This window comes from Procambarus clarkii, chromosome 24, assembly GCF_040958095.1.
Source record: "Procambarus clarkii isolate CNS0578487 chromosome 24, FALCON_Pclarkii_2.0, whole genome shotgun sequence".
NCBI classification, from domain to species: Eukaryota; Metazoa; Arthropoda; class Malacostraca; order Decapoda; family Cambaridae; genus Procambarus; species Procambarus clarkii.
The window spans coordinates 21027149-21044725 of record NC_091173.1 but is presented as its reverse complement, the minus strand read 5'-3'; the positions used below and the strand labels follow the sequence as shown (position 1 = coordinate 21044725).

At 46.1% G+C, this 17577-nt stretch overlaps 1 protein-coding gene across 5 annotated transcripts in view; it reads left to right on the top strand.

The window, feature by feature from the left end:
* The window catches only part of LOC123761629 (uncharacterized), a 180637-nt gene that overhangs the window by 103833 nt on the left and 59227 nt on the right, over nt 1–17577 (top strand). The window contains exon 1 of one of the 5 annotated variants that reach the window (XM_045747680.2): nt 8373–8714. The exons of the other annotated variants lie outside the window; for them this stretch is intronic. Within the exon in view, the coding sequence (XP_045603636.1) occupies nt 8654–8714 (61 nt within the window). The 5' untranslated portion in view covers nt 8373–8653. Of the gene's footprint in view, nt 1–8372; nt 8715–17577 lie in introns of those variants that run through there. 5 annotated transcript variants of the gene reach the window in all.

Below are 17577 nucleotides of genomic sequence, written 5' to 3'. Positions count from 1 at the left end.
GTTCCGGAAGTGTTCGAACGTCATCAGTTGTGAGTCGTGTGTAAACCGATTTTTATTCATAAACAGCTGAGGGTTTGGCGGGTGGATGGAATCACTTTTGGGTCTTTGTTTGGAGGACGGGCTGAAAGGGTTACAGAGGCACATAATCGGTTCAGGAACTGAACCCTCTAGTTCCTTTAGCTAAGCAAATGACAATCGTTTGACGCTAGTTACACAATTATTAATGTTATATATACATGTACACATACTCATACATACATGTACATATATATATATATATTATATATATATATATATATATATATATATATATATATATATATATATATATATATATATATATATATATATATATATATATATATATATATAACTTCGGAACTCAATAATTGTTAAATAATTGTAAACAAAGCCGCCAAAGATTGAGAAAAGATGTACAGGTTCGTAAGTGCTTTCGTGAATCTGGCCCCAGATCTAGAATATTTTCATTTCTCGTTGGCTCTGATATCTGCTGGTTGAGTGAAAATTTGTCACAGAATCTAAGTAGTTCTCTAATCTGTGGTTGGTTATACCCGATAGATTTTCTGGTATATTATTATTGTTTGCTATTCTCCATCTTAGACTAGGCAAGTTAAAGTCACCAATGAAGATAATATCAGGTATCGGGTTCGCCAAATTATCAAGGCTATTCTCTATTTTTCTTTATCTGTTCTGGGAATTCTTCTCTATTACACTCCCTCACTTCCCTATTTCTCCTTCTCCCCTTCTCTTTCTCATTTTACTCCCTCTTTCTATCCCCGTCAAGCCGTTGGCAGCCGTCGTCAGCTGGGATTGGCGTGTCCCCGGCCGCTGTAATCCACTCACGCCTATTCAACAGACATTGATCTTACTATTCGTTCATCCGCCATTAGGCTCTTGGGGCGGCTTTGAGCCAGCCCGGCGGCGGCCGCCAGCTGGGCTGGCTGGGAACCATCGTAAATAAATAGCTGGTGACAGGACTCACAGCTGATGGCCTGTTTCACCCCCCCCCCCCCCCACCCCCTCACTGCTCTTCCCGCCCTTTTCGTGATGGGAGGATTACGTGCTCAACAGCCCCGAGGCAGGCGAGTGTGGGTTGGGAAACTGGTTTTCAGGAAATGGGATAGTTGACCAATTGGGTGTTTTCATTCTTTTGGGGGATCTGGCCGTTTTCACTTTCCTGATCTGACAGGCGTCAAAGCGAAGTGGTCTGGCCGAGCCAGAAGCATGCGCACCTACACAACCCACCTAATCTAGACACAGATGCTCATCAGACCACAGAGGCGTCAATACTGCGGAGCTTTTAATTTTATTAAAACACATGTTAGGCCTGAGAGCCCTATCTCCTCTAGTTTGATTCTCGTTGGTGAGTAATCCCAAGTGGGATGTTTTTATGGGCAGTTACGTCTTCTCTGGTGGAATCATTAGTCATTATTAAGGCCCTCGTCAGCGCGCAAGGAGCCGGGGTTCACCTTGTCAAGGTCTTCCGCTACAACTGGATTATTTACGTCGATTTGTCTTGACAGGAGGCTTGACGGAGGTGTGACAGGGAGCGGAAGTTAACGGGTGTGAGGGAACAGGAAGGTAGAATATTTATGAGTAGCGCCTGACAGCTGGGTGGACAGCGCTTCGGATTCGTAGTCCTGAGGTTCCGGGTTCGATTCCCGGTGGAGGCGGAGACAAATGGGCAAAATGTTTCTTTCACCCTGATGCCCCTGTTACCTAGAAGTAAATAGGTACCTGGGAGTTAGTCAGCTGCTACGGGTTGCTTCCTGGGAGGGGGGGGGGTGTAACAGAAAGGAGGCCTGGTCGAGGACCGGGCCGCAGAGACGCTAAGCCCCAAAATCATCTCAAGATAACCTCAAGAAGGGAGAAAAGGGAGAAACAGCAGTAAAGATGAAGAGTCGCAGAAGAAGAAGATAGGGATAAATGTCGAGTTTTATAACTCGAGTAGCAACTGGTTTGGAAAGTGTTGTTGGTTTATAGACCAAACTCCCGGGTAACTTAATAGACGTGGCATCACCGGAGTGTTTCAAGCGTAGGTTAGACTTACATGTAAAATAGGTTTGCGTGGATGTAAATAGGAGCTGCCTCGTATGGCCCAGGAGGTCTGCAGGTTCCTTAACTCTCCTGTTGGTGACCGCTGTATGTTTGTATCTTTATCTATCTATTTATCTCCCCCCTCCCCCCTCTCCCCCTCTCCCCCCCGCCCGCACATCCAAACCCCCTGAACAGTTATTAGACATAGTGGCCCTGCACCTCTTGGCCTCCCTACCTCACAATAACACCTGTATGCCCTCACCTGAACCTCTTCTCTCACCCCATGCCCCCTCCTAACTCCCTCCCTTCACCCCCTCCCCGGCCTGCAGGTGTTCCCACGCCCGCCAGGTGCTCAACCCCCACCTCTCACCCTTCAGGGCAAGGCGGGCTCAGGGAGCCTCCAGCAGCGCCCAATCTCTGTTTAATTATTACCACAAACCAGCGCCTGGCCCGCCCTTGTCCGGGTACACTGAGGTGTACCGGCGCTGGGGTGTACATTAGTGATGTTGTGGCAGTGTACAGTGGTTTACAAGTCACGTCGAACACATACAACTAGGTGAGTACATGACCGCTACCCGACGGATCTTAGAATACATCCCTGCCTTGCGCAGGGCAGGGGCAGAACAAGGCTGCCCCTGCCCTTTGTAACTTTAGAGTATACATGGCTTTAAGAAACAGAAAATGAGCTTCCGTCGAATCGTGTTGTTTATGACCTGTGGCGGGCGAGGTGTCGTCCCAACACGACGGTACTTGAGGGTACCGGATGGTACGAAATACGGACTGTTTCTTGTACACGAAATAGGTTTAGTTTTTATGCTATTTAGGCCTAGGACAGCTTAGCTTTGGTGTTAGTAAGCTTTACTTTTGTTCAGCACTTTCTAGAATTCTAGAAGTGCAAACACCTGAATTATTAAGACTCACTAATGCCACGCCAGGCGCTGGTGAGAGTACACAGACCTGCACTAGGCCACAATATAAATATACCAAATAAAGAACTGGTTCGGTAACACCAGTAACTGGTTCAGTAACACCAGTAACTGGTTCGGTAACACCAGTAACTGGTTCGGTAACACCAGTAACTGGTTCGGTAACACCAGTAACTGGTTCGGTAACACCAGTAACTGGTTCGGTAACACCAGTAACTGGTTCGGTAACACCAGTAACTGGTTCGGTAACACCAGTAACTGGTTCGGTAACAGGGTTGTTGATTTGTGGAACCAATTACCGCGTAACGTGGTGGAGGTAGGGTCCCTCGATTGTTTCAAGCGCGTGTTGGACAAGTATATGAGTGGGATTGGGCGGTTATAAATAGGAGCTGCCTCGTATAGGCCCAATAGGCTTTCTGCAGTTACCTATGTTCTTAAGAAATAAAAGTGCAGAAGGCGTGAGCGACCCACACGAGGCAGCTCGTGTTTACATCCACCCATAAACCTCCTTCATGAGTAACCTACGCTTGAAACAATGCGTCCTTGCCATTATGCCTTCAGTAATGCTCTCAACACACCGGATGCGCAAGGATTTGATAGTCAATAGTTCTTTCATGATTACCGTCTAGTGTGGCGTAAATGGGCGGAGGCGTATAGGCGTAAAAGGTAAATAGAGAGGGAAGGGGATGTGGTCTCTAAGGCTGCTCCAGGATATATAAGGGCCAAAGGCTTCTCAACACTTGCCCTCTGTACATTAGGGGTATTACCAGCCCGCCTCTCGCCCTGGTCTAGAGGGAACTTGATGAAACACCTCCCAAAGGACAGCAGATCAACCAGCTTGTGACTCGTATGCATGCCAAACTGTGAACAGCGCATCTAATAGACTGGTTGATCGGATAACCAACTCGGAGGCCTGTTCAGAGACCGGGCCGCGGAGATATATAGATCTTCTGAACCATCCCAACGCAACCAAGGTAGACATGTATATGAAAGAGTTTAGGCGAATATAAATATGGAAAGGATGGGGGGGGGATGGGGGGGGGGAAGGAGAAGGGAGGGTGCATGATTTTTTTTTGTGGTGGAGGTGGGGGGGGGGGCGTGGCGGGGTGTGGTGGGGGGGCTGATGACGGGAGAGAATATGCGGGTGAGGTGGTTGGCCGCATCTGTTCTTATCTACTGTAATTGTATTCTATTTGTTCTTACGAGGGTTGAGCTTCAGCTGCCTGGTCCCGCCTCGCCATATAATCGACTGGTTCCCAATCCCATTGGGCCGTCATATGTACATTTGAAACTGTCTAGACTGAAACTCTCTAGACTGAAACTGTCTAGACTGAAACTCTCTAGACTGAAACTGTCTAGACTGAAACTCTCTAGACTGAAACTGTCTAGACTGAAACTCTCTATACTGAAACTGTCTAGACTGAAACTCTCTAGACTGAAACTGTCTAGACTGAAACTCTCTAGACTGAAACTGTCTAGACTGAAACTCTCTATACTGAAACTGTCTAGACTGAAACTCTCTAGACTGAAACTGTCTAGACTGAAACTCTCTAGACTGAAACTGTCTAGACTGAAACTCTAGACTGAAACTGTCTAGACTGAAACTCTCTAGAGTCTAGACTGTCTCCACACATTGTGCATTGAGAAGAACATTTGATTTCTTATGACTGAATAAAATCACTGTCTCTGGTTCATTCAGGCATCTAAGTCCTGCCTTGATTCCCTTTTTTTGCGTACCTCCCATGTCAAATGATGCATTTGTACTCTCCATGGCCCTGAGAATTTTGTATGTGGTAATCATGTCTCCTTTTATTGTTTTTCAGTAGCGACACTAAACGTTTCTACCTCTCCCACACCAGCCTGTCTTCCTAAGGTTTCCCCAACGTCAAGAAAACGGTCAATGTAAAGTGTCCTCTCCTAACCTACCAGAGGACCCAAAACAGAAAACGGGACAGTACGTCACTTTCCCCAGCCGGTTCCATTTTCTAGCACGACAATTTTTGGCCTTATGTGACGCATACGAGCGAAAAACGACGTTCTTTGTAGGAGAACAGGTCGCTCCCACAGGATGAGCATGTGGTCCATATTACACTAGTTAAACTGGCTTTAAAAAAAAACTCCTTTGTTAGTGTCTCTTGAGGTCAATGAATTTTTGTTAGACTGATGAATGTTAACTTGTGAGCGAGTTACAGAATTTAAGACAATATTATGGGGCTCAGGTCCCGAGTCCATCATCATGGGGGGGCCTCTGTAACCTTTTCCATTTCCACTTGCAAGATGGGTTTGGGCTGCGCATTAAATGAGCCGAATTAACTGTGTGCTGTTTAAGTCGTTTAGCCGACGCGTCTCAGCTCTGGGGCCCCAAGTCTAGTGCCTCACCTCCGGACTCTTCAGCTCTAGTTCCGTGTTTGACGAGACGTTGGTCCCACAACCACAATCGAGTTTTGGTATAAATTGGATAAGTTTAGATTTAGGAAAGACTTGGGTAAATACTGGTTCTGTAACAGGGTTGTTGATTTGTGGAACCAATTACCGCGTAACGTGGTGGAGGTGGGGTCCCTCGATTGTTTCAAGCGTGGGTTGGACATGTTTATGAGTGGGATTGGGTGGTTATAGAGCGGAGCTGCCTCGTATGGGCCAATAGGCCTTCTGCACTTACCTTGTTCTTATGTAATTTGTTCTGAACAATTGTATAGATGCCAAGGAGCAGTTCTTCTGTTGCCTGGCTGTTGTGTTTGCGGGGAGTCTAGCTCTTGGGTCCGTCTCTTAGGTATCGCGTCTTGACCTTGCACACACACGGAAGGACGACTGCCGTGCATCTTTATGACTCACCTGCCGTCTGGGTTTCTATTTGTAGTTTTGTTTTATCTTGATTTGTCTTGACGGTCGTTGGTTTAGTAATTCTCCTCGGAATCTTGTATGTTGCGGTCATGTCTCCCTAAAAATCATTTTCTTCCTAGCGATATTAGATGTTCGTGAGTGCATATCTAGGTGAATATATTTTAAGTTACCCATACAAAAAAAAACACGATACAGTAACCAAATGAATAATACATTCTTTCTTTTTCTTTCAGGTGAGTTGGCATCCGAGACGAGTGTGTTTTGTAAACAAAGAAGCAGCAGCTGCGCCCTCCACCCCCCCCCCGTACCCCCCCCCCCCGCACCGAGTCTGGGTGGATCACCGTCTCTCCCGTCATACTCCGTCCCATGACGTTATACACACTGGCTGTATTGTTATCTGTATTGTTATATAACATTGGAAGAGTGGAAATGCCTGCGCGACTGACTGCCAGAGGATGATATACTTTAAAATTTAAATGTGATAAAAGGGAAATGTTGGGATATGGCAACAGGCGTCTCAGTTGCCAGTTAGTAAATATTGCCTTTTTTTTAGCGGGTCGTCATGTGGCGGGAATATTAATTGTTTGACGAGAGTTTATGGTGCCTGTCAGGATGACACACTGATGTGTATATGCTCTTGTTAATGTGTTCTAATGGACACACTAGTGGACTTGCTGCCGCCTTCTCTAACCTCTCCCTACCTCTGTGTGTGTGTGTGTGTCTGTGTGTCTGTGTGTCTCTGTGTCTCTGTGTCTCTGTGTCTCTCTCTCTGTCTCTCTCTCTGTCTCTCTCTCTGTCTCTCTCTCTGTCTCTCTCTCTGTCTCTCTCTCTGTCTCTCTCTCTGTCTCTCTCTCTGTCTCTCTCTCTGTCTCTCTCTGTCTCTCTCTCTGTCTCTCTCTCTGTCTCTCTCTCTGTCTCTCTCTCTGTCTCTCTGTCTGTCTGTCTGTCTGTCTGTCTGTCTGTCTGTCTGTCTCTCTCTGTCTCTCTCTCTCTCTCTCTCTCTCTCGCCATTATCACGGGCTATATCTTCACCCTTTTTATCCCCCCCCCACCTTAACACGACCCTTCCCACACGACAGCTGTGGGTTCCCACACATTCAGCTGTTGGGTGCGGTACCTGCCCCCCCCCCCTTCACTAGCCTCTGTCCCCACGTGTTCTCTGGCGTCAGCTTAGTGTTACATCATCTGTGCTACTAATTACTAGTTCAGAAATGGTTCCTAGTACAGAGGGACTGTTTGATCAGTTGTAAGTTATTCAATATTATTTTCGGGTGACCCCCTAGTACTTTCAGTTAATTATTAAATGATTGACAATTATCACGAATACTTGAAATGGGTTTTAGTGTAGGTAGCCTAGTGATCTTGATGCGTAGCAATGTGTTCCCTCTCACCCGATAACTTCTGGTTGTTGTTATTTCAGATTCAGAGCTACTTGGAACAGTAAGTTGCAAGTAGCACGGGCTATGGTGAACCCGTAGTGGCGTATGGGATAAAAAAAGTAAACATTGACAGAATTAATATACATTTTTGCCTAATCGGAGTAGTTTAGTTAAGTCTATTACAGTGAGAAGATCGCTCATGTCCTCAGCCACACAGGACAAAGAATTATACGCAAGACAATAGGTCTAAATTGAATACTTAAACATTTTTTCACGAGGCTACGGTCTCTACTACACACGGGGCGGATGGTTCTCAGTCACACCTCTCTGGGAAGACGGCGTGTATCAGCCTGGAGAGTTGTCCTGAAGCCCCACAGTCTGGTGTGTGACCCCACAAGCCTGGGGTCAGCCCCGCAGTGTGGTGTGTGACCCCACAAGCCTGGGGTCAGACCCACAGTGTGGTGTGTGACCCCCACAAGCCTGGGGTCAGCCCCACAGTGCTGTGTGACCCCACAAGCCTGGGGTCAGCCCCAGTGTGACCCCACAAGCCTGGGGACAGACCCACAGTGTGGTGTGTGACCCCCACAAGCTGGGGTCAGCCCCACAGTGTGACCCCACAAGCCTGGGGTCAGCCCCACAGTGTGGTGTGTGACCCCACAACCTATAACAGTGATGATACAGTATTATGAACCTCAATTCTTAATTCTTAGCAACGGGGAAAATTTAGTAAATTCATTTCGGGGAACTCCATAACTTTTTTTTTTTATGATAGACTTTTACGATGGGACATTCTTTTCGCGGGCGAGTTTATGGGTGATTATCTGTTTGGTTTGCTTTTGAAGGGTAAATGTTAAGTATATTTGTTAGGTTCTGAGACTTGGCAACTGTCCATGTCTTAAGGGAGGACTAGGCAATGGTCTGAGCGGGTCTGCCAGCCGTACAAAGCTTCGGCCGCGCTAGTAAGGCAGGTTCTTTTAAATGAAACTTTTGAACGCTTTAACTGTTCGGTTCGTTGCGTACTGTACGCGAATGTGTTTATACATCCGTTAAGCAGGTGTTTGTATTGAGTACTTGGGAAAGACGAAAGGGTTTGGTCTGTACGAGAGTTTGAGAAATGCCGGCAGCGAAGTTCCATATGCTGGGGGGATGAGAGGATCAAGAGTTCAGTTTATGATCAGGAAGTGGGAGTGGGAGGGTGTGTTCCGCGCTCGGTCTTGTACCCATGACAGGTGGCTGGCTGGCTGGATGCTACAATCGACGGTGCCTTCACTTAAACATGATATAAATGCGAATTTAGGTGTCGAGCCCAACGACAGATATCAATTATTTAATCGACTTGGGAGGGCGCTGAACTGGACTTGCCAATGAAGATTATCTCTAGCAAACGAATTTTGACTCTTAGTGTTCGACACTTCTAAGAATTAACATTTTCTCATCCCTCTGGAGACAATGGATTGTGGTTTCTTGTGCTGGTCGTCTCCGAGGAACAGGCGGAAACCTGCCTATCCAGGTAGGTCGCTCCTGCACAATGGCAGTCCGAAATGAGTTATAACCATTTATTTATCAATTTACTAGAAGGTACAATGGGTTTTTTGAGATTTTTGCAAAGCCATTTAACACAGCGTTCCAGGCAGATATTTTGTCTTGTTAAACATTTTGTTTCAGCATATTTTTGTCAGTGTTTATCCCAGGTAATGTTTTACACAGAACCTACATAAATATTAAAACAATTATATTGTCATTATTTGAAGATTCTTAATTTGAACTGATAAATTGCAAGGATTTGATGCTTAGGTGAGAGATTCCCAGCACTATATGCTGGGGGGGGGGGACAGGATGCTGGTATTATGTTCTCGTTATACAAGGTATTGTATGTGCTCATCTATTTATACATGATGGGGGGGGGGTGAATTTCATAACAATACAAGATGTAGGTAAATTTTGTTGTTCATACAGGATGTTGTAGGTAAATAATGGCCTCATTATACAGGCTGCAGTGGGGTGGATTACTTCATTATACATGATGGTGGCGGTGAATTCAATGCGGCAGACCAACCCGAGCCGTTGAGGCTTGTAACTTGTTTCATAACCAACTCTGTCCATGATTTGTATTGTGTATTAATAACCAGTCTTGTGTATACATGTGTGTGTGTATACGAGGCAGCCAATGTTGACAAGCAGCCTAGTGTTGACCCTGTGATTCATGTTTATGTAAATGACATTGTGGCTTAGGCTTGTTTTAGTCTTGCATATTTGTTATCGATAATAATTGTATGATTATATTTACCTAAGTTTTTAGTTTAGTTCATTTATTATGCACCCCATACCCGTCGGACTGAACCCCACAATTCGTTTAGCTAAGCAAGTTACAATCTTGATGAGTTAGTTACAAAATTCAGTATAAGTCGTGACATCAACAATGGGTTCGAGATCGACCACAAGTACAGTTTCTAAATTAAGCAAGTGACATATATGGAGAGCTGGTTGATCAGTCCAGCAACCAGGAGGCCTAGTTGACGACCGGGCCGCGGGGACGCTAAGCCCCGGAAGCACCTCAAGGTAGCTAGTGTCACAATTGATATGATCTAACGAGGGAGTTATACTCTCCAAGCCCGGCGTTGGGTCAGGCTTGACGTGTGATAACTTGTTCCAACAGACTGTTGCTTGGAGCGGCCCGCAGGCCGTCGTAGGCTGTGTTCATGCTACAGCACGCTGCTTGTAGTATGCTTACCACGTACAGGTCTAGGCCTATGCTTGAAAGCTGCAGTTGTGTACGTTGCCTCATATATATAATATATATATATATATATATAATATATATATATATATATATATATATATATATATATATATATATATATATATATGTCGTACCTAGTAGCCAGAATGCACTTCTCAGCCTACTATGCAAGGCCCGATTTGCCTAATAAGCCAAGTTTTTATGAATTAATATATTTTCTCAAATTTTTTTCTCATGAAATGATAAAGCTACAAATTTCATTATGAATGAGGTCAATTTTTTTTTATTTGAGATAAAATTAATGTAGATATTTGACCGAACCTAACCAACCCTACCTAACCTAACCTAACCTATCTTAATAGGTTAGGTTAGGTTAGGTTAGGTGGCCGAAAAAGTTAGGTTAGGTTAGGTTAGGTAGGTTAGGTAGTCGAAAAACAATTATTTCATGAAAACTTGGCGTATTAGGCAAATCGGGCCTTGCATTGTAGGCTGAGAAGTGCGTTCTGGCTACTAGGTACGACATATATATATATATATATATATATATATATATATATATATATATACACATACACACACACACACACACACACACACACACACACACACACACACACACACACACACACACACACACACACACACGTCATTTTACTACGGGCTCTCCATAGGCCGTGCTACTTGGAACTTTTTGTTCCAAGTAGCGAATCTCAAACAAACAATACACAAGTCTAATTGATTTTTGAATACAAGACTATTCTAATATGTTCTCCCGGTGCACATTCTGCGAGGAAGGACTCGGTCATGATCGGACACACTACATTATTGAGCGTCCCGTCATTAGACCCTTGAGACCTGCAGGCATGAGGTACCTGGAGCCCTGATTACTGTGTTCGCTCTCGTGATCAGAGGATGCCCTCATACGGTACCTGGAGCCCTGATTACTGTGTTCGCTCTCGTGATCAGAGGATGCCCTCATACGGCACCCGGAGTGTGCAAGTGGTCCTGCCAGATGGGGCTGGGCATTTCATCCAGCTCGTGGCACTATGTAACCTTTCATATAGTCTTAGTTGCATGAAGTTGCATCTAGATGCCTCTTAGTTGCATAAATGCAGATGTACCTAAACTGATTAATACAAATAACCAACTGTTGTAGGCGAGGAGTCACAATAACGTGGCTAAAGTATGTTGACCAAACCACACACTAGAAGGTGAAGGGACGACGACGTTTCGGTCCGTCCTGGACCATTCTCAAGTCGATTGCCAACCAACTGTTGTCCTCTAAAGGAATGTGGGAATAGCACTGACGTTGCCAAGAGCTTCTCCAGCGGAAAGTTGACATTGTAAACTCACATTTAGGTTATTGACCAGCCATGTTGTCATGATTGGGTCGGGTCGTGCAGGCCAGTATACCTGGAACCTGATTCACAGCTCCGCTGTGTGTGTGTGTATACTCGTCTAGTTGTGCTTGCGGGAGTTGAGCTTCGGCTCTTCGGCGCCGCCGCTCAGTTGCCAATTGGTGTGCAGTTTCCTGAGCCTATTGAGTCTTTCATATCTACATTTGAAACTGTGTATAGTCAGCCTCCACCACATCACTGCCTAGTGCAATCCATTTGTCTCCCTTGGAGCCTTGGGAGATGGGTCGGGTCGGAACACAGAAGCTGTAGCCTAGCCAAAAGGCTCGTGTGCTCAACTGTATCTTGTATCAATTATTCTTTCAAATGTCCACTTCAATTTGTTTTTAATTATAGGCCTGTATCCTAATTTGCAAGTGGGTTTGGGGAACAAGCATGCTGGCTTCATGCTGACGGTCCATCAGCATGGATCTTTGCAGGCATTAGCATGTTATTGTTGTGTTTAATAACGCATTGTTGGCGATGAGTCCAACCCGTTCTCGCAAATTTAATAAGTCAATATTGACTTATTAGTTGCGTGCATAGGTGACATACTAAACATAATAGTTTCCCTTGAAAAGCTTCATAGAAAACACCGACCTTACCTAACCTACTTAGTATGTTAAAATAAGCATCTTATAGCTTCGTAATTACAATTGTTACTTAACCTATTATAGGTATAGGTTAGGTAATAATTGTAATTACGAAGCAATAAGATGCTTATCTTAACATACTAAGTAGGTTAGGTAAGGTCGGTGTTTTCTATGAAGCTTTTCAAGGGAAACTATTATGTTAAGTATGTCACCTATGCACATATTTAATAAGTCAATATTGACTTATCAACCCGTTCTCGCAAATTTAATGAGTCACAATAACGTGGCTGACCAGACCACACACTAGAAGGTGAAGGGACGACGACGTTTCGGTCCGCCCTGGACCATTCTCAAGTCGATTGTGAAGTCTTTCATTCTCAAGATATCGACTTGAGAATGGTCCAGGACGGACCGAAACAACGTCGTCCCTTCACCTTCTAGTGTGTGGTCTGGTCAACGCATTGTTGCTTCATTTGTTACTAGTCCGCTGTCTTGTGTGCCCAGGAATGCTGCGCACAAGTCATTGTATTATTTTCCTAGTTCTCAATAACTAGTGATACTAGACGAACCCTCCTGATTGCTTTGTGCGTGTTCATATACTACACGAAGGGTATGCTAGTAATTTAGAGTTGGGTGTGATGCAAGGTGTCTGTCATAATAGCTCACACGGCATGCTATGGCGAATTAATGAGATGAATAATGTAAGCATATGATTGTATTGAAACCATTGTGCTTTTCGTTGCTGCCTCGCCCTCTGAATTAATAGGTTACCGTGAGGCAAGGTGTAGGCGAGGTGTTGCCTTGCCAAATAATGGGTTTCCAGCGCCAATTGAAGGTGGTTGTCGGCGCCTGGGCAAACGATAGTGGAACTGGAGCATGTGTGTGGTGTTGATCACGGGTCGAGTGGGTGAGGGGGCACGCGTTCACACACACATTAGCCATAAGGTGTTTTAAAAGGGGGGAAAGTGCTGCTTGCCGTGGGGGTGCTGCCGTGGGGGTGCTGCCCTCGGGGTGCTGCCCTCGGGGTGCTGCCCTCGGGGTGCTGCCCTCGGGGTGCTGTCCTCGGGGTGCTGCCCTCGGGGTGCTGCCGTGGGGGTGCTGCCCTCGGGGTGCTGCCCTCGGGGTGCTGCCGTGGGGGTGCTGCCCTCGGGGTGCTGCCCTCGGGGTGCTGCCGTGGGGGTGCTGCCCTCGGGGTGCTGCCGTGGGGGTGCTGCCCTCGGGGTGCTGTCCTCGGGGTGCTGCCCTCGGGGTGCTGCCCTCGGGGTGCTGCCCTCGGGGTGCTGCCCTCGGGGTGCTGCCGTGGGGGTGCTGCCCTCGGGGTGCTGCCCTCGGGGTGCTGCCCTCGGGGTGCTGCCCTCGGGGTGCTGCCCTCAGGGCTTTGAGCAGAAACTTGACGCAAATGGTGACATGAAAATTAAAATGATTGAATATTGCGACAAAATATGCAATGGGAGGCGAAGAAATTATCATAGCACATTAACTCAATGGGTATTTAGTGGGCCAGCCAGAGGCTTAGGGCCCGCGCCCCTGCAAAAAAAAAAAAGGAAAATAACGTTACAGAATCAGCGTGTAAAGGTTGTGACCCTTTACCTGCCGCAACCTTACTAGTCCACCTGGGACGATATAAAAGAACTGTAGTGGTAAACATGTCACTACTTGTGACTTAATTGTGTGTGTGTGGAGTGGGGGGGGGGGGGATCTCGGTATATTTGTGATAGTCTGACAGAGGCCAGGAGTACACTTTGGGGGGAGGGGGCTGGAGTACCCAATGGGGTGGAGGTAGGGGGGGGCTGGAGTACCCATGGGGGGAGGGGGTGAGTGGTCTCATCAGCATAACACAAGCCAGAAGCGCGTTGTGGGGCTTGGCTCTGGGTGGGGGGGAGTGGGGGGGATGGTTTGGGGTTTACAGGGATGTAGGTGTTTAGATGATAAGGGGGGGCAGGGTCGGGGGGAGGGTGCTTATCCCCCCCCCCCACCAACAATGGGTCGTTGGTACACTGGTAAAGGAACAGCCAGTCGACGCCAGTGGGAGTTCCTGCTTGGAATGAACAGCAGGGGGGGGGGGGTGTTAAGGTCCCTTCATGGTAACCTTGGACCTTCGTGAAGGACCAAGGTCACCTTGGATCACCTCGTCCTCCTAAGGCTCCCCAACGTCAAGAAACTGTCGTACTAACGTGCCCTTATCCTAACCTACCAGAGGACCCAAAACAGAAAACGAGAGTGTCGGTTTCGCCAGCCGCTACCATTTGCTAGTACGACAAATTTTTGGCTTTAGGTAGAGTATACGTCAAAAATGCGACGTTTTATTAGGAGGACGGGCTGTACTGGGACGAGGAATTGCTGTTGTTGTTATAGATTCAGCTACTCGGAACAAGTTCCAAGTAGCACGGGCTATGGTGAGCCCGTAGTGGACTTACCTGGCACAGGAGCGGTGCTGTGTGTGGACGAGGAATTTTGATGTGATTATATTGAGGACAGGATGGCTAGAGACTCATGGTTACTCACCGTGACCTCATGGTGAGTCCACGGTCACCTTTGACCCATAATTGCCGCCTGGCTGTCGAATCCTGCGGTGTGATTGGTGAGTTCACGGCGCTCCCAGCTTGTTTGAGGCGGATAGCCAGACATTTGACAAGGTTTACGGGTGTGTGGGTGGTGGTGGCGTGGGTGACACGGCCCTGGTGTGGGCTTGGGGGAAGGTAATGAGAAATAGAGCCAGTTTTGCTATATGGTAGTTTTGCTGGAAGGGATACGAGGCAAGGGAGCTGGGATACGAGGCCAGGGAGCTGGGATACGAGGCCAAGGAGCTGGGATACGAGTACCAGAAAGGACTGTACCACCAGGGCACAGTCCTTTCATCGCTGATATTTCTCATTCTTATCTCGGATATAGACAAAAATACTAGTCACAGCTTCGTGTCATCCTTTGCAGATGATACAAAAATCAACATGAAAATTTCCTCTGTAGAAGACACTGAAAAATCAGTCAAACAGCCAATTTAAATGAAGTCTTTGATTGGGCAACTGAAAATACCGTGATGTTTAACGGTGACACGTTCCAGGTACTTAAGTATGGTGAAAACGAGGAAGTTAAACGAAACACAGGGTACAGGACACAGACACAATCATAGAAGGAAAGCAACATGTACAAGATCTGGGAATTATGATGTCTGTCGACCTGACATTTAGTGAACATAACCGAGCAAATATAGCGGCGGCCAGGAAAATGATAGGATGGATTATGAGAACGTTCACATCCAGGGACCCCACAGCAATGCTAATATTATTTAAATCACTGGTGCTGTCCCGTCTTGAGTATTGCTCGGTGCTCACTTTCCCTTTCAGAGCGGGAGAGATATCTGAATTAGTATCATTTAATACATAGGCTGGCTTGGAGGGTGACACTGGTCGCCTACCACATTGATTAAAAATACTGGTGAATTATCAGGAATATTGATAGTGTTTGCGGTTGGTACTTACCTCAAACACATGGTACCATGTGTTTGCCGTTAGTACCATGACCGTTAGTACCATATGTTAGTGGTTAGTACCATAATACAAAGTTGTTTAAGGTAACGTCTTGCCCAGAAGGCGGAAGTGTTGCGTTGGCTCCCGTTGAGCGCGCTCTGGACGGTATTAGACTGTAAGAAGCTGTAGGCTGCTGAGGCTGCATTTCTCTGGAGAAACAGGTTAGAGAGGTGGGGGCGCTGGGGGGGGGGGGTTAGGCCATAAGGCTTCCTTGCTGTGAAGAATTTTGCACCAAGACTAATATTTTGTTGAATTATCCGTCTAACTAGGTCATAAAAGTATTTGTGTACGTCTGATACCATACCACTTGTGAAGGAGGAAATGTACATGTTTATCTCTCAGAATGTTTGGTAACAGGTTTATTGTTTGTGATGTGTGTCTATGTATGTACTAACACGTTGTACTGAACGGGGTGAGAATAGCTTGAGCTACCTCATCCCTTTGTGTGTATTTTACCTCAATAAACTTATTTCAATTTCAATTTCCTTGCTGTGCTCAGTGCGAGTGTTCTCGTCTGTGTCTAACTCTGTTGTTTCTGTAGGGTCAAACACCCAGCTCTTGCTCCTCACCCTTCCAACCGGCGGGCATCCAATACAGTGACTTCCAAATTAAATTTCGCATCACTTTTTAAAATTGTGGCGCTGGCATATAGCGTTTTCCTCATCTTTTAGTTAGTTTATTTTTTGGCCCATGGACACTTATTAGGCTTCCTTTTCCAGACAGATTATATTCATTTGTCGAATAAATTAAGACTGTACAAATTTTTTTTTCAGTTTGGCATTAATACACTGGGCAGGAACCGGGTCCTATGGAACCCTTCACTGGCTCTGCGCTCGACTTTTTAGTTATCCTGAGAGTAGCCTGAGGTTGTAGTCCGGTCCGCGAAATGGCCCTGACCGTGTTATCTAAGGAACTCAGTGTAGCATCATGTTGCGCTAGGTTGTTGTTGTTGTTATAGATTCAGCTACTCGGAACCAGTTCCAAGTAGCACGGGCTATGGTGAGCCCGTAACTTACCTGGCACAGGAGCGGTGCAAGTAGCACGGGCTATGGTGAGCCCGTAACTTACCTGGCACAGGAGCGGTGCAAGTAGCACGGGCTATGGTGAACCCGTAACTTACCTGGCACAGGAGCGGTGCTGTGTTTGAGTTCTATAAGACGCGGCTATCTCCGGGTCTATATATAGAGGAGGCCTGGTCGGGGACTGGGCCGCGGGGTTAGATATAATCCAACAGCCAATGGGAAAGTAATCTGATAAGAATTAGCCAATCTGGGAATAACAGGGAGATTGCTACACTGGATAAGGGATTATCTACAAGGGAGAAAAGGTCAGGTGTATTACCAAGGATTCATGGCTGTGGAAAGGCGGTTTCAGTTAGGTACCCCACAAGGGGGAGTATTAAGTCCAACATTATTCAATGTATTAATGAACAGATTAGCATATATATATATATATATATATATATATATATATATATATATATATATAACTGAAAACTCACACCCCAGAACTCACATTATCCAGTTTTCAGTTGCATATTGTCCTGGGGACCATTCAGGCTTGTTCGCATATATATATATATATATATATATATATATATATATATATATATATATATATATATATATATATATATATATATATATATATATAATATGAACACGTACTGAACGGGGTGAGAATAGCTTAAGCTATCTCATCCCTTTGTGTGTATTTATACCTCAGTAAAGTTATTTCAGTTTTCAATACCAAGGTATGGGCTTTCAGAGGATAGATGGGGGGGGGGTCATAAATCTAGTGAAAATGGGGGAGCAGCGCCCTTAATGTGTGTGTGTGTGTGCACACACTAAATCTCTTAATGTGTGTGTAAGAGTGGAGAACCTTTAACTGGAGGTGGGTGGTGGTTGTTGTTTCAGATTTAGCTACTCAGAACGAAGTGTCCATGTAGCACGGGCTATGGTGAGCCCGTAGTAGGGGTGGGGGATCTGTCTCGTGTTATTAGGCCTGGCAGGAGAGGAAGGGGGAGAGGAACAACAACACTGGCAACGTTTGGGTTGCCAGTGTTGTGTGTGTGGGGGGGCGGGGGGGGGGGGGACTGGAGCCCTAATCCTGTTTGGTA